General features: G+C 40.0%; 1 protein-coding gene and 1 pseudogene across 1 annotated transcript in view; both read left to right on the plus strand.

The window, feature by feature from the left end:
- LOC138018417 (ubiquitin carboxyl-terminal hydrolase 15-like) overlaps nucleotides 1-25,000 on the plus strand; it is a 121,733-nt gene that overhangs the window by 86,733 nt on the left and 10,000 nt on the right. Inside the window, exon 6 of the mRNA XM_068865035.1 lies at nucleotides 10,092-10,122. Within this exon, the coding sequence (XP_068721136.1) occupies nucleotides 10,092-10,122 (31 nt within the window). The remainder of the gene's footprint in view (nucleotides 1-10,091; nucleotides 10,123-25,000) is intronic.
- On the plus strand, nucleotides 16,623-19,289 carry LOC138018978 (uncharacterized protein F54H12.2-like; annotated as a pseudogene).

Here is a 25,000-nt window from a genome sequence, read left to right on the forward strand (position 1 = left end):
TTTAATATGACGTTTCGGCCGTTCGGCCTTCTTCAGGTTAAAAGTTAAAAACTAAAAAACTATTTACAATCTTGTAAATAGTTTTTTAGTTTTTTAGTTTTTAACTTTTAACCTGAAGAAGGCCGAACGGCCGAAACGTCATATTAAACTTCGTCCAGAACAGTCAAGAGTTTGTCTCTTCGTCGCTTTTCCTTACGTACACTTAACTACTAATATATATATTATGAAATGGCAAAATAAACTGAACTGAACTGAACTGAGATCTAACTGATCTAATAGCCGGTATACTGAGTCTAATCATTCCACAGCAAAATTGAGGGCTAAAAGCGAAAACTAGTGTACATTTATCATTATACATGTACGAAAGAATTGTCGGAAAATAAAAATTCTTGTTGAGGAAAAAACGAGATTTCATGGAAACTGAAGAAGCACAGCAGCTATAAAAAAAAATGTAAAGGGAATTGAAACTATGCCACGTGTTCAAAGCTTACCAAGTTGCGATGTAAAAAGGTTATGATCATGATGTAGGACAGAGTTTGTGACCTCTTTCCCTTTGATTGTAAACCCCCTGTTTGTGTTGTAGCTTGCTGAAAACTCAACAGATGGGTAAAATAAACAACTAACTAATACATTTTCCTTCGCATTTATTTATCGAAATGTCCTTCGGAAATAGTTGCAAATGGTATTTGCGAGACCCTAAATTTCAAAAGTTTCTGGGGGAGCATGCCCTCAGAAACCCCTAGTTTGGAGCGCTTTTGGCACTCGAAACATTTCTCATGTGCGTACACCTTCAAAACCTTACGCTACGCCCCTGTTAAGTTCAAAGGATAAGTAGGAAATGACTTGCATAACAGTCCCGCTTTGCCGATCTTTTCCAAATCTTCAGCGTCTCACAACTTACTTTACTGAAAACTTCGGATCCGTCCAGTAACAGAACCAAAACTAACTAAATGCAGTTCGGGTTAAAACTAAAACGTACCTCTAAATCACTGAATGAAATAAGAAAGGATCAACAAGCCAAAAATTAACTATCCTGAAAGCAGGTGTGCAAAATCCGCTATACGCTTAATCGTTGTTTGTTTACACCACTGTGCTTTGTACACTGCCATGTTTATTAAAATCAGCTTCCTCTGTTCTGTGCGCAGGATATGTGCCCCAGCAAATAATATTGGTGTCATTTGCCTTTGTGGTTTGTCTCTAGGTTATCATATATATTGAGAGTGATGTTGTTTCTGTAACTTGAATCCTTTTTGTGAGATAGGAAGGGGTTGAAAGTATTAAATAATTGTCTAGGGTTAGAGTTCAGATTTTTGCAAACCTTTTTCAAGTTCAGATCTTAACTTGATGACCTCAATTTGCCATTTTCAGCTGTGTTCTGTTTTTGCTGAATTGTTTCTAATAGCTCTCTTCCATTCACTGGTCAATCTTTGTCATTATTGTTGTCTCAAATCTTTTTTTATTTTATTTTAATTTTTAATTTTTTTTAAAAATCAAATTGAACAATAACTACTACAACGTGATACAACACTTACATACTTTCAAAAATTGCAATATTGCGTTGCAGTGATTGATGGGGGTAACTAATTGCTTGTCAATAGGGCGGGCCAGAGTGCATTAGTTAACAAACTTACATGACAATAACCAGAAAAGAAAGGGGAGGGAAAGAAAAAAGGAGAAAACAGTCAGACAGTCACAGCGACGTAATTATTTTATGCCACTTCTTTTGAATGCTTTCTGCCTTCCTGTTGTGGCTGAAATTTGTTTTTCTAATTGTAATCTAATATTGAAGGTTTTGTATTGTTGTAAAACTAAGAATATAGTAGCTAGAAGTAGGCAATGATTAACTAAAATTTCTCGTTATTGCTCATCAAGATCCAAACACTCAGTTTTCCTTAGAACGGGAGAGGTTTGGATCAGGTTAAATGAAATCAGGAAATTTTGTATGTTATTCCAAAAAACATATGTAAAGGGCAATCCCAGAAGCGGTGAATTAGGGTTTCCTGTGCATTTTAGCAGAAGCAACTGAAATCTGTGTCAGAGAATTTAATATTAAATAAAAAGGAATTTGTTGCAATTTTTCTGTGAGTTTCGGCTTAATGTACATTTCCTAGGTAACAAATAGAGAGGACTCCAATTAAAATTAAATACATCTTCAGATTCGCAGTCCCTAAGCCATTTATAAATATACGTAATGACTAATAATTATAATAGTAATAAAATAAAGTAGTTATCGATATACACAACTTGATGTTTGAACTCCCTTGTTATTATTAATTTTATGAACCTGTTGCAGCTCATATTCACCTTCAACAGTAAGTACCTTTCTTTACTTTCTTAGTTAAAATATAACAGTAGTGTACAGAGCAGTGCAGTCGTACAATCGAGAACGCATGTTTTATGAGTCAATGAGTCAATGAGTCATGAGTCAATGAGACTCACAGTGAATATACCAATAATTTGTTGATTAAGCCTGAGCCCTCGTTTCAGTGATTAGGCCTAAGCACTCTCTGAAATTTTAGCTTTCATTTTATGACGGTTTAATTAACTGAACCAACTCGTTGACTCATTGACTCATGACTCCTTGACTCATTGACTCATAAATACTTAACACTCCGTACAATCTAACCTCCTTTCATGTTAACAGACACCTTTAGGACTCAATATAAACTCAAAGTGTCCACTTGTTGTGACAGCAAGGTGCTCATGGAACTACATAAAATAGTGGATACTAAATTTTGGTGTAATCTTATAGGATGCAAATATACATGTACACTGTAGGCTTGAAGAAGAGATTCAGTTGTACATAATATATTGTAGTCCAAAAACTAGATCTTGGTATCCTGTTATGCAGGATGTGACAACAAAAGGTGTTCACAAATAAAGCCTTAAGTGTAATCCACTTTGGAGTATAAATATTTATAATATTATGAAAGGCTGCCAATATTATGAAAGGCTACCACACTTCGTCTTACTCAACGTTTAGAATACAATCCCACTTATGTTGTCATTATCTGACGTTGGTTGTTCAAAGGATCATGAATAGGAGTATCAACCGGATAAATCATTATTTAGCGGTTAACTCATCATACATGTAAATGATTATTATATATTATTACACATGACAATGATGGACCTACCATTCCTGCTGGTGGCAAAGAATAAAGTAAGATTTTATCGCCTTCAGCAACGAGCTACCACTGAAACAGGGCACCAGCTATATTGAAGATAACTGGATTACCAGTGAGACATTCCCACCAACCACCTACATGGAAGCGGCGAGGATGACCAGCAGAGACCTCAGGAGGGATGGCACAAGGCCTTAACTCAAGTGCCAAAGGAAAAACCCAGCTGCACCGGTATTTGTTGATACAGCTTCTCCACAAAGAAGCATCACTGGTTGCCCTGCAAATCACACACAATGTACGGTAATATGCAGCAGAAGCTGTTCAAGTTTTGTCATCAGTATATCAGAACCATGAGGAAAATTCTAAACAGCTGCTGGAGGCCGTAGTTACTAAAACAAGGAATGACCTAAAACGATCTAAAATGATCTAAAATGATCTAAAATGACCTAAGTGATCTAAAATGATCTAAAATGACCTACAATGATCTAAAATGACCTAAAATGAATCTAAAATGACCTAAAATGAATCTAAAATGACCTGAAATGAATCTAAAATGACCTAAAATGATTAAGGAAAAAAAACGAAGATATGCTCTCGTCACTTTAAACCTGAGGACTTTGTTAAGTCTATCGGAGGCCAGCGTATTTATGTCAGGGAAGGGGTCGTGCCGTCACGATTTTCTTGGTCACAAAGTTCTCCGCTAAAGAGAAAGCCTCCTAAGAAACGTATGTTTACGTGGAATACAGACACAGAGTTGCTAGTATCTCAAACAACTGAAACCAGTGCTGATAACTGCAATTCATCGGCGGCTGGTAGCTCTGCCGACACGGATACGCAAGGAAACACGACAGAAGATTTCAAAGAACTTCTCAAAAAAGAGAAGAGTTTGGAGCTTGAAAATGCTTCACTAAAGGCTGAAATAGAAGTTTTGAAACGTCAGAAGGGTCTTGCAGCTTCTCGCGTTTTTCAGTTGCGAAATTTTACCTCTGACGAGGACATTGTCTTTTACACCGGCTTTCCTAACTTTGCTACATTTAATGCTGTATATGAATTTTTGAACACTGGAACGAATGGGGAGAACATTAGGTACTGCTCGTCAAAAGAAAGAAGTGTCCCGAAACGTTTTTTATGATGAAACCGAGGAACCAGAGGAATGCACTCACAAAGGTAGAAAAAGGAGCTTAGAAGCAGGAGAGGAGTTTTTCCTTGTACTCTGCAGACTGAGAAGGGGATTCGCAGAAAAACATCTGGCTCACTTGTTTCATATCTCTCAGTCAACAGTGAGCAGGATATTCCTGTCTTGGATAAATAACTTGTGGTCAGGTATCTATATGGGCAAATAAGGAGGTTGTTACAGCTACTATGCCAGACAGCTTTAAAGACAAATACTCTTCCACCCGTGTAATAATCGATTGCACAGAGATTAGATGTCAGATGCCTTCCAGCCTTCTTTTGAATTCGAAACTGTTCAGCTCATATAAGAACCACGTAACTCTGAAAGTTTTAGTTGGAATTGCTCCCAGTGGCCTGGAGCTATAACTTTTATCAGTCAACTATACAGTGGAAGTATTTCCGATCGCGAAATTGTTGATGAGAGAAGTGGTTTTCTGAAGTTAGAATTTGATAAAGGTGACACTGTGATGGTCGATAAAAACTTTACAATTGAAGATCTCCTCCCACTGGGTGTGAACCTAAACATTCCACCTTTTCTAGGGTTGTATACCCAAATGACAGCACAAGATGTTATCAAGACCCAGGAAATTGCCTCGGTAAGAATACATATCGAAAGAACTTCCGCATTTGGGATAGTGTCGTACCTCTTAGTCTATTTGGGGTAGTAAACCAAATGTGGAGTGTCTGCCTTTTCGTGTAACATGCACGATCCTCTTATTTCCACGTAACATTTAGGCAAAGCAATAATGCCTTCTACAGAAAACAACACCATTTAATAAAAGCGCCAGACCCTAATGTTATGTCTCAGAAAGAGCACAGATTTGGTAAACTAGTGTTCCGACATCTTTGAGCGCCAGGAGCTAATAAACTGTCATTTACCTTCGTACAGTCCTTGTGCTGAAGAACTAAGAATAAAGAAGCTAATCTTACAAAAGTTTTATCTTGAAAGACATCAAGGTTGATTTTAGACATATGTTTCATTGCTACAATTTAACAACAATGACATGCTTTTCTAATGTTTACAGAATTCTAAAGCGGCTGGCTCTATAAAGTGATTGAAATAGCAGTTCTTAAAGTGCCCCTGTGATCAAAAAAACCACTTCCTTTTTTCCTTCAGATTTTGAAAGTGTGTTTGCTTAACACCTGACTGGCAAAATTTTGAGCTTTGGTTTTTATCCAAACGCCGCTTACTTTGAGGGTAAGTTTTGGATTTCACGGTCCGCCATTACTCACGTTCAAAACTGACCGATTGGACCTCAGACGGTTGGATCCAGGGAAAAGTGACGTCAGAGGCTCACTAGCTTAAAATTTCAGCGTGTGAACGCAGCTTATTATATATGCAAAGCGTGAGTTTAAAAGTCTGAAAGCCCAAAACCCCCGTGCTGCATATTAATTCTGCGGCGTACACACGTATTGCATTCTTAAACTAGTGAACCTTTGACGTCATTTTCTCCTCGATCCAGCTCTCTCAAGAACATAATGTTAGTAATGGCGGACCATTAAATAGAAAAATTCCAGTTAAAGTAAAAGGTATCTTTTTGAAATCAAGGCTTAAAACGTGGGTCACTTAGTGTTTTGTTTACATAGTTTTGAAATCCAAAGAAAAATATGAATTCATTTTTTGGTCACAGGGGCACTTTAAGGCATTCATTCAATGTGTCCCAGAACTGAGGATCAAATGTGATCCTCTCTACACTCATGCCTTAGCTGGTGTAAATTACAAAATCACACCAGGTAGCCCCTGTAACAGCAAGTTGACCCTGTATTTGAAAGTAATACTGATGTCCCCTTTTCAGTCTTGGCTGTCCATTTACATTTTCTGCAAAGAAACTTTCATCTGCACATGCATCTAAGGGACTTATATGAAACTTACTGAAGGGACACTTAACCTCTACCAGTCCAAAAGCCTTACTACAACAATGATCAATGACCTTTCCATCTGGCGATGCTGCCAAAATGAACAGGCCATACTCACAACAAGGCCCTTTTTAACACTGTAACTGGATTCCTAGCTGCAAACATATACTTTCCATATTCTTTCAAGGCTACAGGTTCATAGCTTTTCCCATGTTCTGTCTGCTTGGGATGAAGCAGGTTGTTTACTATAGAGGCATGATTTCTTTTCCTTTTTGCAATGGTGTGGAAATTAGAAGCTGTAAACCGAAATTTCCTTTCAGTATTCCATTCTTGGGAGGCTGCTTGTTCTCTTGTAGTCTTCTCTATGTTATTGAGCTTTGCCTCATCAACAGTCACATGATCCAGGAGTGCTTCTTAGTTCCTGCTCAAACCATCTGGCTTTTTGTACTGTTCAGAATGTTGCAAAGGAAATGCAGATATAGCTTTTTGGTCATCATTACCATCAGTACAGTCTGCCCTAGGCACTGAGTCAATATTGCAGAAAACTTGAAAATTGGACTCGGAGAACTGTAACTGATAACTTGCATACATGTATGAATCACTCGGAGATTTTCCAAATTTTGTTTCCTGTAAGTTAGTACCACCAGGAGACATGATTTGGGACAGGGCAAATTTAGGATTGATCTTTTGAAGCTTGTCTTTCAAGATAACTTCATCTGATGTTTGTGTGCTCAAGTTTTTCCTAGCTTCATACAATAAACACCTCACACCACTATCAGGATCATAATCGCTATCTAATTTGGACCTCTTTACATTGAGTTCCATGACAGGTTGAGGCTTGATTTTTTTCCCTCTTGCAGGTCTGTGCCTCAGCTGTAAACTTGAGGTGCATGCCTTAGGTTTTGCCATATCAGATTCATGGTCGAACTCCTTGACATTTTGACAGCTATACAAGCTAAACTTACAAAGTTTCATCATAAGTGCAAGTACATGATTACAAAAGCCAGCAGATCCCGCCACGCACGTACATGAAGCATACTTTACACTTCCACTCACTAAATAAAGTGCAACTTTTAATTTATGAGGGGCTTCGTATTTTTAAAGCTATGATGAGACAAACATTGAAAAAAGAAATATTCATTATCACTAGCAGCAACTGCGTCCTTCAAGTATTCGTCTTCAAGGAACGTCTTGGCTTTTCTCATGCTTGTTGGAACTGTATGGCTCTGCTTACTTCGGTCAATGTTTTTTCCAGACTGAGAGACATGCAAATGCATTTCTGCCTTTGTAAACAATGGCATTCGTTGTAAGCTTGTTGACCACCCAGTCGATGGAAACCTTACAGTACTTTCCTTTGGCAACGGATCATTTCGAGTTTGTAATTTTTCTTGTCTCCGCTTTCGACGCGTGTAAATAAGGTTCTTGTCCGGATCCACAACATCTTTATCACAACCAGAAGCCACATATCAAGTACTCTACGGAAAAATTAGCACACCAGTTAATTGTGGAGAAACAGTTAAGCGACGGAAGTAAACATTAAATCTCCTGATCTCTACTTGAAATAAGAAATAAGAAAAGTTTAATATCGAGTCCTTTTAACCAAGTACAGTAGAAAAAAAGCCCTTATTATTACGACTACTGACAAATACATCGATAAGCTTACTTGCCTTTTTGCTAACTGTATAACTGTGCCTTTGTTTTTAATCCTTTTGCCGGGTCGCCACGACATTTTAACCAAAAGCGAAGCTCATCCGTGGTGAGTGTTGTAGAATTTCGTCCTTGAAGAGATGCTCCTGGTATATCGTCCTCGGAAAGACGGCTGGCACTTTACAGTTCCATCAGCAGCCATTTTTTACTACGAGTGAACAGAACAAGGCCCAACTAACCTCGTTTTCGCGGGTGTCGCTCCCAGTCCCTTTTCGTTTTGCATAGGGTGTATTAGAATCATAAAGTCAAAATCAATTGTGATTAGCATCAGAATAAAACGTTATCAAGTTAAGTTAATTTATTCTGTTGAATAGAGTCCCCTTGCTTGAGGGGATTTGTGTTTTTTCTTGGGCGAGAAATCCGGTCGTGTTTTATGTTTTCCTTGTCCAAAAAATCCGATCGCCATATTAGACGACTAAGGAAAGATCTGGGATGAGTGACTCTGCCCAGTTAATCAATGATGTTCCACCGACTCATCCAATTTGGCGACTCTGAATGCTGGTTATCATTTCCCTAATGGCAGAAGTGTTGAAAAACGAACTGAACTGTTTCATAGCAATAGCAGAAAAATTTAGGGCGCTGTCATTCTTTGTTTATGCAGTTGAAGAACAAAGTCGAAGCTTTTCCTTTCAAAAAGTAATTGCTCGTTGTCAAAGAACACCGATTTTTCAGCACTGCAAAAAATTCATTGTTTTAATATTGGGGATCAATTTTTTTGAAACAGGGGGCTAATAATTTGCAGAAATCAATAATATTGGCTATGGGGCGAGTTGTTTGTTTAACCATTCATGCGAGTTGTTTGTTTAACCATTCAAACCCATTGTACTGTTGTAAAGAAATTGGTGTGATATATATCATCTGACGTGGGATCTCACATTTACAACAACTGGCCTGTCGACGTAAATTATTTCTGAGACAGACCAGTTCAGCACAGTTGACCTGGCATTGTGATCAAAGCAGCTTGGGAAACCATGTATCATCTCTGAGTGATGTTGCTCTTCTGTACAACTTCAATGTCTGGATGAACAGATTAAAGGAAAAGTTAGTTAGCTTTTGTGATACCTGTAAGGTAGATGCACTAAGTGACTACCAATACAGTGCCAAAATTAAATTAAGTCCTTAAGTTACTTGTAAATTCCAAATGTATCCACACGTGATGGTTGTAGGAAACACTGAAGCAGTCAAGAATATGCTTGAGAAAATGGTAGAAACGAAGATCATGAAAATGGTGAGAAGATTACCAAGGTCTAGTAGTCTGCAGAGTATGTGGTGAACATCAGGAAAAAGTTGAACACCTACTTGCAGTATGTAAAGTGGCATCATAGTTCTGTTGAAACTAGCATTGGAATGGGTTGCGTGGAAGTAGTTGTCAATAATCAGACAGTTTGGTAGAAGGATAAATGGCAAAGAGAACCATGGAATTCAGTGATATTGGACTTTGAGTACGAATTATATTTCAGAACAACACAGAGACAACAGAAACAAACATATAAAGGACCAGACACAGGTCCAGAGGACAAGGGAGCGAGGACGATCATAAGAGCTTTGAATACCAATGTGAATGTCAAAGGAAAGAGGTCAAAGAACGAAAAACTAGTGCTTGAAACACGAGAAAGACGAATGGAATACGCTAACAGTTGTTACTGTAATACTGATTAACAGTAGACGTTCAGGAGATTGAGACCAGGAAACGATCTGAGGTGTAGGAAAGATGGGTGGAAACAAGGAGAAGGCAAGACAAAGAGTGCAGGGAATGCAGAAACAGTTTTAATGGACATTGAGATATAACATAGGAAAATATCATCCAGAATTAAGTGGAATGTATTTGTATGAGGAATGAAGAAAGTCAAAGGCCCAAAACTGCTAATGAAAGCTAGATCCATTCTCACACTCCTATCCTTTCAATCAACTTAGACCTAGCCAACTTGCTGTCTTCAGTATCTAGGATTTGTTTATGTTGCCATCTCTTATTTCTAGATACAAGCTCTTTTTATTGATTATTGGTATCTATTTTCTAATATACCGTGTTATTGATAGTCATGGACAAACACTAGCAGTTGGTGAACTTTAGATAGAAAATCAGTCAAAGTAAAGACAGCTGTATGGGTTACTAAATGAAGGCTACTTTGTTACTGTTGTTACGGATCTTTGCTGATTACCGTTATTTGTTATGGTAACTTGGAGGCGTTTTTGTTGTGTTACAGTATTAATTGCATTTTTCTTGCTCAGGATGAAAGAATTGGACGACAGCGCTTTCTTGGTAAGAAAAATTTATGCTAAATTTGTTAATATGGAGACTGTCATGCCAAAGAAAGTTTTTGATAATGGCACAGAAGTGGCTGTAGTGAGTACAAGGATAACATCACAAAAACAGGGTGAACAACGTACGGACACAATAATACAGGAAAATGTTTACAAGGTCATTGCATATGTTGCCTGTTTTAGGCTTTCTGTTTTTTTCTTTTTTTGCTTATTACTTCGTAACAGCGTACTACCCTTTTTTGTTTCTTTTCGCTTGCAACGTTTTTTAAACAGCCTCTTTTTTAGGGAGGGGAGGGGGACAACGAAAAGGGCAGCAATGAGATTTTCTTTACTTTGCCTTCTGCAGTCTTCAATGATTGCAAGTTCGAATGAGGCCTAACACTACTGTGAAGTTTTTATACCCAATTATTCCAACAGGGATCAACCCTAGTATTGGAATTGGGCCCAAACAAGGACAGAGAAAAACTCTGACCAGGGTGGAATTTGAACCCACGACCTTCGGATTAGATCACCGCTGCTCTACCGACTGAGCTACAAGGCCAGAACGGGAGCTGGCTGTGGGTATGTGAGATGTTATTCACAAGGACAAATTCGACTCGGCCCAAGCCTAATTTTAAGTAATCGCTAGTTGTTGTCCTTCAGTAGCATTTGGAGTAATGATTGCAAGTTCAAATGAGGCCTAAGAGTACTGTGAAGTTTTTGTACCCAATTATTCCATCAGAGATCAACCCTAGTATTGGAATTGGGCCCAGACAAGGACAGAGAAAAACTCTGACCAGGGTGGGATTTGAACCCACGACCTTCCGATTAGATCACCGCTGCTCTACCGACTGAGCTACTAGGCCAGAACGGGAGCTGGCCGTGGGTATGTGAGATGTTATTCACAAGGCCAAATTCGGCTCTGCCCAAGCCTAATTTTAAGTAATCGCTAGTTGTTGTCCTTCAGTAGCATTTGGAGTAATGGTTGGCCGTTCTGGCCTTGTAGCTTAGTCGGTAGAGCAGCGATGATCTAATCCGAAGGTCGTGGGTTCAAATCCCCCCCTGGTCAGAGTTTTTCTCTGTCCTTGTGTGGGCCCAATTCCAATACTACGGTTGATCTCTGATGGAATAATTGGGTACAAAAACTTCACAGTAGTGTTAGGCTTCATTCGAACTTGCAATCATTACTCCAAATGCTACTGAAGGACAACAACTAGCGATTACTTAAAATTAGACTTGGGCCGAGCTGAATTTGTCCTTGTGAATAACATCTCACATACCCACGGCCAGCTCCCGTTCTGGCCTAGTAGTTGAGTCGGTAGAGCAGCGGTGATCTAATCCGAAGGTCGTGGGTTCAAATCCCACCCTGGTCAGAGTTTTTCTCTGTCCTTGTGTGGGCCCAATTCCAATACTAGGCTTGATCCCTGATGGAATAATTGGGTACAAAAACTTCACAGTAGTGTTAGGCCTCATTCGAACTTGCAATCATTACTCCAAATGCTACTGAAGGACAACAACTAGCGATTACTTAAAATTAGGCTTGGGCCGAGCCGAATTTGTCCTTGTGAATAACATCTCTGTAAGGTGTTGCAATAGCATAATAACGTAATGAAAAAATAGGATTGCCACTTTAAACGAACTCGGACATCCGTACATCCGTACACAATATTTACGGCGTAATATCATAACAACTGTCATGAAAAGTGTCTAGCTTTACCAAGGCTGTATATTTACTCTGAAAGTAGTTCATCCTAATAGTGCAACAAGAGGCTACAGGTAGCCTACACTTTGTTCGAAGTCTTTTTAGCCGATATCCTTTGAAGTTCACAGTATTTCAGTGTTTTTTTTTCTTCGATTTTCTTTACAGTATCTTGGTCAATGTCTAGTCCAATTCCGTAGTCCAAAGTTCGAAGTCCACATTTAACGACATTGAGTCCAATTAAAATTAGAAAACAGATGCTTTACAAGTTTCTATTATGGTATTTACAAATGTTGAATACTAACTTCTTACTAACCGAGCGCTAGGGCCGTACTGGGGAATATTGGCCCGAGGTCGTGGCAGTACGGACCGAGCGCAGCGAGGTCCGTACAAAAACGACTGAGGGCCAATATTCCCCAGTACGGTCCCGAGCAAGTGAGGTTAGTAGGTAGTTTATTATATGGCTCTTTAATTACCTTTTGCTTTGTTTTTGCAAGCCCGTAATCGGCTCGTGGGCATTACGGGAGAATAATACCCTACAATTCAGTCACAATTAGCCAAACAGAGCGCGCGTTAGTAGTTGTATGCGCTTATCCGGACCGGATTTGACAGGTAGTCATCAAATGACGTCATCAATCAAAAGACAAAAGAAGGGGGCGTGCATAAATTAGGGGCATGTTGGGGCATGACGCAATGACGGTTGTAACCCTAACACGTGAAACAACACGTGCATACCAGGTCGTCGCATAAATTAGGGTGAGGTTAATGAGATGCTAGTCACGTACGTACATGAAGGTCTCTTTTATTGAGAAAGTAAGCGAGTTGTGTTTGCTGTGCCTGTGTTCTGTTTCCACCCAGCCATCCGGGGGTAACGCTAATATATAGCGAAAAAAACAATGAGAAAGAAAGGAGGCAATGAGGTCAAGGTGATGTCATCACGGGCCAATGAGACACCGCTGACGTCAGTATACATTAACTTTCTAGGCTTGGGGTCACGTACCTACAAAGTGGAGTGAGAACCCTATTGTTTTGAAGGGAGTCAAACAGAATTTTAAAACACATACACAAAAGGCTTTACACGGCTGGACAAGTCCACAAACTCTTTGTTCTTTTTTAAACTAAATTTGCATAGAGGCGATCGAAGCGTGAAGAAGGAAGAATATGGACCAAAAAAGTTGTTTTGTGTGGAAAAGAGGAGCATTCTCAACTCTTTCACGCTTTTTAAACAAATGCGAACTCCGTTGTTACAACCTTTTTTTAAGAAACGTTTTCTCAACCTCGCGCTTGAATGAAACACGGGTAAATGCAATCTTTTTATGTAAGAATACACAAAGACATCCTTCAGTGCACAGACACAAAGAAAGCCTACTCAACAGATCTGAATAAAACCTTTTCTGAAAACGCTTGAAAAAAACCTTTGGATTTCGAGAAGCGTTTTATACTGTTGTATAGTGAAGCGGGAGTTGGTTTCATATCGTATTTCAAAATACTTTTCACAGTATTTGACACAGTGAGCAAACAACAATATGCATTTCAAACGCTTTAGTAAAAGATACTCCAGTGATAAGTTGATATAAATGATTGTTCTTCGACTATTTGACTATCGTAACCTTAAGACAAACCTGTTGCCTTGCGCTTTAATAAATACTGTGACTCTGGTAATGCAGTTCTGTTCAGGCATACAGAATATGAAACATTCGAGACCGGACTAACTCGAGCGATTTTATTTGCAGGACGCTATCGTTAAGTCAATAAAAACAGACCAACAAACATTTCAAACGTTTTACTGAATTAACCGGGAACACTTATCACAATTTGATATTTGCGAGAGATAGTTCTCTTCAAACAAACCTTAATCCGAAAAAAGTTGTTTTGAAAACGCACCCTATGTACAACAAAGATTATATTTGTTAAGTCAATAAATACACACCAACAAGCATTTCATACGTTTTACTGAATTAACAGAGAACGCTTATCACAATGTGATATTTGTGAGAGTAGTTCTCTTTGTAATTCACTTGCATTCGCTGTATTATTATTGTTCTATTATGCATGCACTGTTTCAACGCTTTTTGAGCGAAAATAAATCACACACATTCACTTGAGTTCGCTGCTTGACAGAGAACGCTTATCACAATGTTATATTTGCGAGAGGTAGATTTCTTTGATCAAATCTTAATCCAAAAAATAAGTACCAGTAAATAAAAAGTTCTTTTGAAAACGCACCCTATGTACAATAAAGATGACACATGTACCGGTCAAGCAAAATTATGCATGCATTGTTTAGAGCAAAAATAAATCACACACGCCCAAGTGTTAACCGTGTTAGTGAGTGACTGAATTCACAAAAAGTGGTATAAAATAATACGTGCAGTGCCCGTTTTTCAGTAGACTCGTTAACCGTAATGGATAGAGTGTACTTTGTCTTTGTTAGGGTTTGCGCTCAGAGTTGTTTTGCAGGACACATCTTTCACAGCACACCTCGCGAGCAATGGTTAGAACTTGTAAAAGGGTTACATCCAATGAACCCCGGTCGCTTGTTGAGTTTTTATTACTACATGGACCAATGCAACGCTACATTTACCGAACAATATACATTTCACAAAGTGTTATGTGTCACATACTCGATACATTATCCTCCTTTCTGGTGGATGGTTTGGTAAATTGTTGTAAAAAGTCTGCGAATGAAGAAGATCTAATCATTTGTTTAACACCATTGGTAGTGCTGCAAGCCGCGTGTGTGGAAGCTCATCGCCCACAGTTTCTTTAAGTGACATATGTCAGAGAATGCGATGTTTAGTTGCGTGTTGCGGTAGCGAGGTTCACATCGAATTGAAAGATGTCACCGATAATCACGGAGAAGAAAATGCAAAAGAAGAAGAAAAAGAAAACGCGGACTCTAAATCAGACGAACCAACTATTACAGAAACTGTATTATGAAGTGGATCCACCATCCGCTTTAGGGGGAGTCGACATACTGTATCGTGCGGCGCGTCGGTATGGTTTGAAACGCACGCAAGTACTCGATTGGCTCCGCCAACAACCTGGCTATACCCTACACAAACCTGCAAGAAAACACTTTCGTCGTAACGGAGTAATTGTGTTTGATATAGATTCGCAATGGCAGGCGGACTTGGTTGATTTGCAACATTTGAGTCGGTGGAATCAAGGATACAAGTATTTACTGACTTGTATCGATGTCCTTTCCAAATACGCGTGGGTGGTGCCCTTGAAATCGAAAACAGGAGCCTCGTTGGTGGTGGCCTTTGAAAGCATTTTCCAGGAAGGTCGCAAACCTGAGAAGTTGCAAACAGATGCCGGAACCGAATTTAAGAACAAAACGTTTCAAACCTTCCTCAAAAAGGAGAATGTACATCATTTTGTAACCTACAACGAAACCAAGGCCCAAGTGGTTGAAAGATTCAACCGCACTTTGAAGCAATTTATGTGGCGTATGTTCACTACCAGCAGCTCGTACCATTATTTGGACCAACTGGACGATTTAGTCAACGGGAATTACAATCGCAGCGTGAACCGTAGCATCAAAATGAAACCAGCGGATGTCAACGAGAATAACGCATCAGAGGTCTGGAACAATTTATAAAGAAATCTGTTCAAAAAGCCGACAAAGTATAAATTCAAAGTGGGAGTTCAAGTCAAGATCAGTAAGCATAAACGCATCTTTGAAAAAGGTAACTTACCATCCTGGACGGAGGAAACTTTCACTGTTGCTCAGAGACTTCCGCGCGACCCACCCGTGTATCGTCTAAAGGAAGCAGACGGTGACTGGATTCAAGGCACTTTTTACGAATTTGAGTTACAGAAAGTGATAGAAACGGAAAAACACCTGTTTCGTATTGAAAAAATTTTAAAACGCAGGGGACGAGGAGCGAATAAGGAGGTGTTGGTACATTGGAAAGGTTGGCCAAAGAAATACGACAGTTGGATTCCGCATAACCAGTTGGTCGCTTTACAACAAACATAATTCAAGATAGCGACTTTTACGTGACACTCCCTGTAATGCAAGCAGTAATTTATTTCTAAACAATTCCAAGTCCTCCTTTCGCGTAGCGCTACCTCGACAAATCCATCTGAAAGATGAAGAAGATTGGGAAGTAGGATTGCATCATATCGTGTATGCGCTCTCAATGTTTGACATTACAAATGACTGCAAACACTCTCACACCATGCTGGATCGTCAAGGTAAATCCACACCGTTTGTATTACCCGAGGGCAAGTATTATACAGCCTTAGATGTGACAGAAGGAATGTTACAATGCCTGAACATCGCTGACCCACCATCAAAGATTGAAATCACAGTGCACGACGAATGGAATGTAACATTAAACTCGCAAACTGAAGGACTTCTGATCACACTGTCTACAGCTCGCGCGTTGGGATGGATAACCGAAAACAACACTCTTACACCCAGCGTTCGCTTGAATGCTGCACTCACCTTAGAAAGATGGTCATGATTGGTTCATCTTACCAGCTGGCACCTCCATCACATATCCTGGTATTTACATCTTTCCTCCTTCGCTGTCTCTTTGCTCGTGTAAGCAGAGAGTGGTTCAAGTTCAAACCAATCTCGTGGAACCGTGGCAGGTAGGTGACAAGCGCTTACCTCTCCTACATGAGATGATACCCCTGGGCAGCTTTCGAGAAACACTCCTTGAAGAAAGAGAACATATTGTGTACCTACCTTTGCGGACAAAGATATTTCAGACCATTGAAATATATTTAACGAGTGGATACGGTCAAACGCCAGCATTTTTAGACGGTATCGTCAGCGTCGTTTTACATTTCCGCCGTCGATGAACATGACCAACAGTTTTTTCCTTGTGCTGACCAGTGATGCAAGTCTGACTCAGTATCCAGAAAACAAGGCGGCCGATTTTAAGATGCAGTTACCGAGTCAACTACACCTAAGTGAAGACTGGGAGGTGGCCATGACACGCATCATTTACCCTTACACCTGGCAAAACGTAGGTGAGAATCAATTGTCCTACACTTTGCTTTGTAAGACTGGCCCTGAACTCTGGAAATTGAACATCCCTGTACCAAGTGGCATTTACCGTACAGTTAAAGATGTCATTCTTGGTATGACGAAGGTACTACACAATCGATTGAGAGACATTTATTTGAAGAGTGACAAGACCATTACGATTCTGGAAGGAAACGAGTGTTTTTACATTTACAAGAAAGCACAAGATTACTTTGAGTTGAAGTTACCAGCCGGTTGGTATGTGATTCTACCAAAGACATTAGCTCGCGCCTTGGGGTAATTAAACCATCAGTATAATATTCCTCAGCTGTACCAAATCGGAGGCCTTGTCCAACAGAATGATGATCACAGCGTCCTTCTTGCGAGGACAACGACAACACTTGTCAGAAAAGAAGAATTGGTATGGGGATTGCTCTCGAGAGATGCTTTTCAAACCATCTATGTGTATTCCGATTTAATCGAGTCTCAAGTAGTGGGGGATGCTCAAGCCAACTTACCGGTACTTCGGATGCTCGTTCCTCGTGGTCAGCCGGGGAACATGATCACAGAAGAGGTCAAGGTGCCCTCTTACCATAGACTCCGTACAACTGTGTTTTCATCCGTGGTGATCAATATAAGGGGAGACACAGGTCAATTGATACCATTTGCTTCTGGAGCCGTACGCGTGACCCTGCATTTTCGGCGTCGTGATATTCTATAACAACATGTTATTACCTATGAACAACCGATATTACCCATATGGACGACATGTTGTGACGACATGTTGTACCCTATAGACAGCACGGTAAAGGAGGAGACATTAGTATCTACGAAGGAACACACCCTTATGGTCAAGGGGGCAATGGCTTAGTGGAATGTTTCGGTCCTTGTTCCGTTCAGCAACTCCCTTTCTCAAAACAACAGCAAAAAAAGTGGGAAAACGAATGCTCGATACTGGATTGGAAACGGGAATGCAACTTGTCCAAGACGTGATCAATGGTCAACCTTTAAAGAAAGCTGCCAAGACAAGAGCGAAAGCTGCTGGAAAAAAAATTACTCACAGGGGTCATTGATGACATTACACAGCAAGGTCGAGGAAGAAGAGTATATAAGCGCGCAGATACGTCAAAGCCGCGCAGTGAAGGACAGGCCAAGAAAAGGAGAACACCTTGTTCAACGTTCAAGACCATTTTTGATTAAAGATGCCATCAGCACACCCTCTCTCAGCCCCTGGTGCGAATTCAAGCTTACAGTTGTTTGATGTACCTGTGAAGATGTGTCGATTGTTAGCAGCAAATGGGTCGATTGCAAACCGGTTCAAACGGGAACTAATCCCATCGAGTTTGTCATCAAACCGTTAGCTGACTACATTGACATTAACAAGACAGAGCTGCGATTGGTAGTAAAGATTACCAAACAAGATGGATCGCCCACAGGGGATGGTAAGAAGTACACTCTGGTCAACAACACCCTTCATTCCATCATCAAACAGTTTACCATCAAGATCAAGGAAACGCTTGTAACAGAACAGTCAGACACTCAAGCATACAATGCTTACATTAACACCTTATTGAACGTTACGGAACAGGCCAAGAAATCGTACTTAACCAAAGCTCTGTATTACAAAGACACTGCTGGACACATGAATGAAGTGGATAATACAACAGAAAGTAATGAGGGTCTGAATAGAAGAGCCACATTTACTAACAATGGCGCTGAAGTTTGGTTTGGGTCGGAGTACCTCTTTGTGACGTGTTTAATATTGACAAGTTGTTGCTTGACGGTTTGGAGATCAAAGTCAAGGTGGATCTGAACAACGATGCTTTTGTTCTCATGGCTGGGGAGACTCCAAACAACTGCAAACTAAAGATCATGTCTAGCACGCTTCGCATACGCACAGTGCGTGTTGCAGACAGTGTGAAACTAGAACATGTACAGATCATGCAAGGTCACAAAGGGAGCGCACCGCTACCAGCCATCTATACCCTAACCAGAACCCCTACGCAGGCAAGGATCATCCCTCAAGGAGTCTTAAATCACACTCAGACAGATCTATTCCACGGTTTCATTCCTCAGTGCATCATTTTTGCCTTCAACGGAAACCTTACTGTGAATGGAGAAGAAATGCCTTATTCTGCGCTGGATCTGACGGGTGGAAAAAAGATCGATGGTTACAACACGCTGTTTCAGGAAGTGGAGACATGAATTGTGGGCACAGGCTTGACATTGATAGAGTGGATTAAGAAAACGGATACGGTTTGTTCCGTTTTGATTTGACACCGGCAGGAAGTGGACATCCCGATCATCTGATACCCCATCGAATGGGTAACGTGAACCTGTACCTGAAATTTGGAACTCAGACGAACTCAGTTCTGAATTTAATTGTGTACGCAGAATTTCAGAATCAGTTGGAAATTGATCGCAATCGTCGCGTGGTCTACGATTTGTCACAAGGCTCTTAGTTCATCGTTATGCATACGACCCAAGAACTATGGCAAGCCTGACTTTCTCACCCTGTGTTAGCACCTCTGATGCAAGGCGTATTTCCAAGAGATAGGCTACCTGTCATCAACATCTACCCAGCCAGACTCATCGCGAATACGGACCCTCATGACCAGCCTCGGACACATTGGGTGGCTATGTACTTTGAATCGCCTCGTGAAAGTGAATTCTTTGACAGCTACGGATTTCCTCCTGAAACTTACAACATTGATACTGTTAGTTTTAAGAAAACGTTTCTCATTTATTCGAATCATCTAGAGTTTGATTACAGCTACGGAACGTGTTAGAATCTCACAAAAATAAGTCGCGTAGATCGCCCACCAGGGCGTAGGAATTACCGTGAGGAAATGCGCAAATACCCAACTTCTTCTACACCTAAACTCGGATCACGTCCTATATGAAATAAATACTAGGCGAATCTCTCATAGTAAAAGAAAAAATTTGCTACTCGTGCTATCAGTAAGGTTATGGAACCTGCTACTGCTACCCTTTTCCCTGTCTCCATTGGTACAAGCGTAAACCGAAGTACGTAAGTTTTTTATCCTTTTATTTGTCCTAACCTTTCAAGTGTTGCATTTGTCAAATGCTCGTCAAAATGATGATCGTTTTCGTCGTTTTCTTACTGTATTAATATCAAAGCTATAGTAATTTAAGTCGTATATCTAGGTATATTCTTTAGCTTTCGACGCAACACTTTTCGATTTAAAATCTCTAGGATATCGTTGTAACCGTCCACTATATATATGCCGTATGCAAGTGGATATGTAACTATGCGCTACACGTCCATATTAAGCCTCATGCAAGGCATGTGTAGCCTTTGTTGTTTCTATTTTTTGTCGTATCGTGCCACGTATCAAGCTTATTTTATGCTAAGATAAGTTAGAATCTATAATAATTGTTAGTATCTTAAATATCCTATTTCAGTTCGAACCTACGATCTATCTGAGAACTACAACTTATGAATAACTACAGTTGGCTTCTACATCTGTAAACCTTTATCATCCAGACTACAATCATTATCCTGTACAAACTACGGATTTATTTGTGACCGTTCGACTTCGATTTGTCAACTCCACCATCAGTATTTATAGCAATAACACTGTACACAGCCTTGGTTGATTATTTTCTGATTGTCCATATATTAAATTACTTTGAATCAATCCGTTGAGTTCGAAATTCTATCTTGTACCAAGAGATCCTGTGACTGTTTGAGAGCTTTGGAATATTGGCAACCTCCGTTAGTTCCGGGCAGTTACAGATACCTACATTCTACGGGAAGTTACCTATTATAACGACAAACCACTGCAAGGACTGAACTCGGATGTTTGTGGAGATTATTGTTTGTTTTATCTCATTCAGCTAGCACGGAATGTTGACATGAACACTTTTCAAGCTAAATTTAAACGACATGAATCTCAGTGGAACGATGCACAAGTTGAACGGAGTGTACACGCTTATTTTAATTCAGTCATTTATCCTAAAGTCAATGATTGCTTGCAACAAGGTTGTAAGTCATTTCGCTGTGTCCATAAGCAATAAAATCACGTTAAAAAGTAAAAAAAAAAAATGCTGTTTTTGTGTGTATTTGCTAGTAAAAGGGGTGGGAATTCTATCTCGTGTACACAAATCGTTGAAGCTTCGTCTCGTGAACATGTCTCAATTCAAGTGCACCAGCAGTATTATCATTTCTGGCCCCAGCCAATGCGGGAAAACAACATTTACGCCCTAGATACTTCAACACGCAGATTGTTTATTTGAACGCGCCATTCGCAAGATCGTGTATTGCTACGGTCAATGGCAAGATTGTTTTAAGGAATTGGTCAAGGAAGTCACGTTTATGGAGGGTATTCCCGATGACATTCCCGCCTTATTTCCACCCCCTCATCTTCCTGGTCTGCTCGTGTTAGATGACCTCATGAGAAACTGTAGCGATGACGAGCGCATTTTGGATTTGTTCACCAAAGCACCAAAGTGTCCCATCATTGTGACGTCACCTGCATTTATTTGACACAAAACCTTTTTCCCCCAGGAAAGTTTTCCCAGAGCATTTCTCTTAATGCTCATTACATCATTGCTTTTAACAATCCTCGAGATACTTTGGCGTTGAGGACACTGGCACAACAGGCGTTTTCTGGTCGCGTTCCGTTTGTGTGGGAGAGTTTTCAAGGCGCTACACCACAACCATTTGGATACTTAATGATGGATTTACATCCACGAACCCCGGAAATTTAACGATTGCGAACAAGGATCTTCCCAGCGTCACATTCATATCCCATCGTTTACGTTGATAAGAAAATCTATAAAACCGATGAACCCTTTCCGGTAGATTTCATTTAACGCCATTGCTTTGCAATTGTTGCACCGCGAGGAGACAGTAAACAATCAAAGTGGTTGTGACATGACTTTGCGTTGTGAAAGATTTCAAAATCTACTGAGAGAAGAAAACAAGAACTCGTCAAGGCTTCCAAAGTCAATCAACATTTACCCTTTCTCTGCACTTGTTTTACAAGCAGAGGGAAACAGCGGAAAGAGATGATATCTCACGCTAGTAAGGGACAAATAGAAGCCATCAGTGAAGTCGCTCTTAATCTACTTAAAGGGAACATTATGGTTCTAAGTTCATCATTTAAACGCTTGAAACCACACAAGGCGAAACTCCTGTATTTGACTCGCAAGACACCTAGTCTGAAGAAGAAAAAAGAAGTTCTCAATCAACAAGGAGGATTCCTGCCAGCTCTCGCCTCTTTTATTGCACCGTTCGCTTTGGATTTATTGGGTACAGTGTTAAAAAGAAGCACGTACAAAAGATGATGTTGGTTCCAGAGCATTTATTGCAAAGCCTTAAGACAGAACATCGCTTAACCTCACCTCCGCAACTCACGACCTTGACGAGCTTGGATCAAGACATGAAACATATCACGGATTCTACTTTGCCCGAGAATCAAAAAGTGGCCTTATTGGATCAACTATTACAACGGTACCAAGGTTTGTCAAAACAAATGAAGAGCGAAACGAAGACGAAACCTGCAGGGACAGCGACAACAACTCCAAATGCGCCCATTCCAAACCATTCTCCAACGATATCCGAGGTACAACCCAAAAAGACAGCACATAGGAAACTTCCAGCAACACCCGTTGGTCCATCCAAAATTCCTGTCAGGATAGAAACACCACCTTCTCCTATCGAAAAGGACACAGCACCCTGGATCTTTGAAACGCCCCCCGATTCCACGGAGAAGCGGGCTATTAAAAGGTCCTACAGGGCGAAAACACCTATGGTTGCCCGATTAAGGAGTAATACAAAGTGGGAACCTTACTGAACAATAATGATGCAGCGTACTCCAGTGAATGACATTTTTTTCTTCTCGCATTTACGCGTGTGTGATTAATTTTCGCTCAAAAAGCGTTGAAACAGTGCATGCATAATAAAACAATAATGATGCAGCGAATGCAAGTGAATTACAAAGAGAACTACTCTCACAAATATCACATTGTGATAAGCGTTCTCTGTTAATTCAGTAAAACGTATGAAATGCTTGTTGGTGTGTATTTATTGACTTAACATATATAATCTTTGTTGTACATAGGGTGCGTTTTCAAAACAACTTTTTTCGGATTAAGGTTTGTTTGAAGAGAACTATCTCTCGCAAATATCAAATTGTGATAAGCGTTCCCGGTTAATTCAGTAAAACGTTTGAAATGTTTGTTGGTGTGTTTTTATTGACTTAACGATAGCGTTCTGCAAATAAAATCGCTCGAGTTAGTCCGGTCTCGAATGTTTCATATTCTGTATGCCTGAACAGAACTGCATTATCAGAGTCACAGTATTTATTAAAGCGCAACGCAACATGTTTGTTTTAAGGTTACGATAGTCAAATAGTCGAAGAACAATCATTTATATCAACTTATCACTAGAGTATCTTTTCATAAAGCGTTTGAAATGTATATTGCCGTTTGCTCACTGTGTCAAATATTGTGAAAAGTATTTTGAAACACGATATGAAACCAACTCCCGCTTCACCATACAACAGTATAAAACGCTTCTCGAAATCTAAAGGTTTTTTTCAAGCGTTTTCAGAAAAGGTTTTATTCAAATCTGTTGAGAAGGCTTTCTTTGCGTCTGTGCACTGAAGGATGTCTTTGTGTATTCTTACATAAAAAGATTGCATTTACCTGTGTTTCATTCAAGCGCGAGGTTGAGAAAACTTTCCTTGTAACAACGGAGTTCACGTTTGTTTAAAAAGCGTGAAAGAGTTGAGAATGCTCCTCTTTTCCACACAAAACAACTTTTTTGGTCTATATTCTTCCTTCTTCACGCTTCGATCGCCTTCTATGCAAATTTAGTTTAAAAAAGAACAAAGCGTTTGTGGACTTGTCCAGGCGTGTAAAGCCTTTTGTGTATGTGTTTTAAAATTCTGTTTGACTCGCTTCAAAACAATAGGGTTCTCACTCCACTTTGTAGGTACGTGACCCCAAGCCCAGAAAGTTAATGTATAATGACGTCAGCGGTGTCTCATTGGTCCGTGATGACATCACCTTGACCTCATTGGCTCCCTGTCTTTCCCATTGTTCTTTTCGCTATATATTAGCGTTACCACCCGGATGGCTTGGTGGAAACAGAACACACGCACAGCAAACACAACTCGCTTACTTTCTCAATAAAAGAGACCTTGATGTACGTACGTTACTAGCATCTCATTAACCTCACACTAATTTATGCGTCGACCTGGGATGCACGTGTTGTTTCACGTGTTAGGGTTACAACCGTCATTGCGTCATGCCCCTAATTTATGCACGCCCCCTACTTTTGTCTTTTGATTGATGACGTCATTTGATGACTACTTGTCAAATCCGGTCTGGATAAGAACATACAACTACTCGCGTTATATCGGCTACAAACACAAGCCATATAATAAAAATGCGTAATCAGGCTGGTGAGATGTGTTATCAGGTCGTAGGATCATGATGGGTTATTAGCTGGATTGAAAACACAAAAACTCGTCTCCGGTCACCCACACAATTGTTTCTATTCCCCACCCCCCGATATGTTAGGTAGTCTTTCATGGTCTAGTGGTGATCGCGATCGCCTCGAATTATACTTGAGGTACCTTCTGTGAAACGTTTGTGCGGAAAACAACTCAATTGTGTATGAATAAATGAGTAAATAAGATGAGAAAATACATAGTGTCTAGAGGTGGAATATGTATGTATGTTAACTTTATTTTAACACGATAAATTCATCAGTTACAAAACCTAAGATCTAAATACATCATATCCTAACTAAATCTAATATTCTAAAAATAATAAATACAAAATAAAAACTGCTTTACATGAATGCCGTGCGTCTAAGAATAATAGTACGAGTTGTGCCGTCGACAAAAATCATACAGTGATTCTGCCTGCCGCAGCTCAGAAGGTAAGCCGTTCCAAAGCACTGCACCGCTATAGCTAGAACTGTTTTTCAAAAAATTGGTGCGTGGCATTGGAATAGCAAGTTTGTTTACTGAGTCACTCAGTGAATAACTTGTAACGTCATATAGCGACTGGTGAATACATTGCTTAAATACTCAGGTGTAAGACCATTTAAGGATTTAAAAACGATAATGGCTTTCTGCATTTGCCGCTGCGTACTCAACTTTCTCCACCGAAGTTTACCAAATAACCCTTCAATATTAGCATCATAACTTGAGGTGGTTAAAATTCGAGCTGCGT

The sequence above is a fragment of the Montipora capricornis genome, chromosome 10, assembly GCF_036669925.1.
Source record: "Montipora capricornis isolate CH-2021 chromosome 10, ASM3666992v2, whole genome shotgun sequence".
In the NCBI taxonomy this organism is placed as follows: Eukaryota; Metazoa; Cnidaria; class Anthozoa; order Scleractinia; family Acroporidae; genus Montipora; species Montipora capricornis.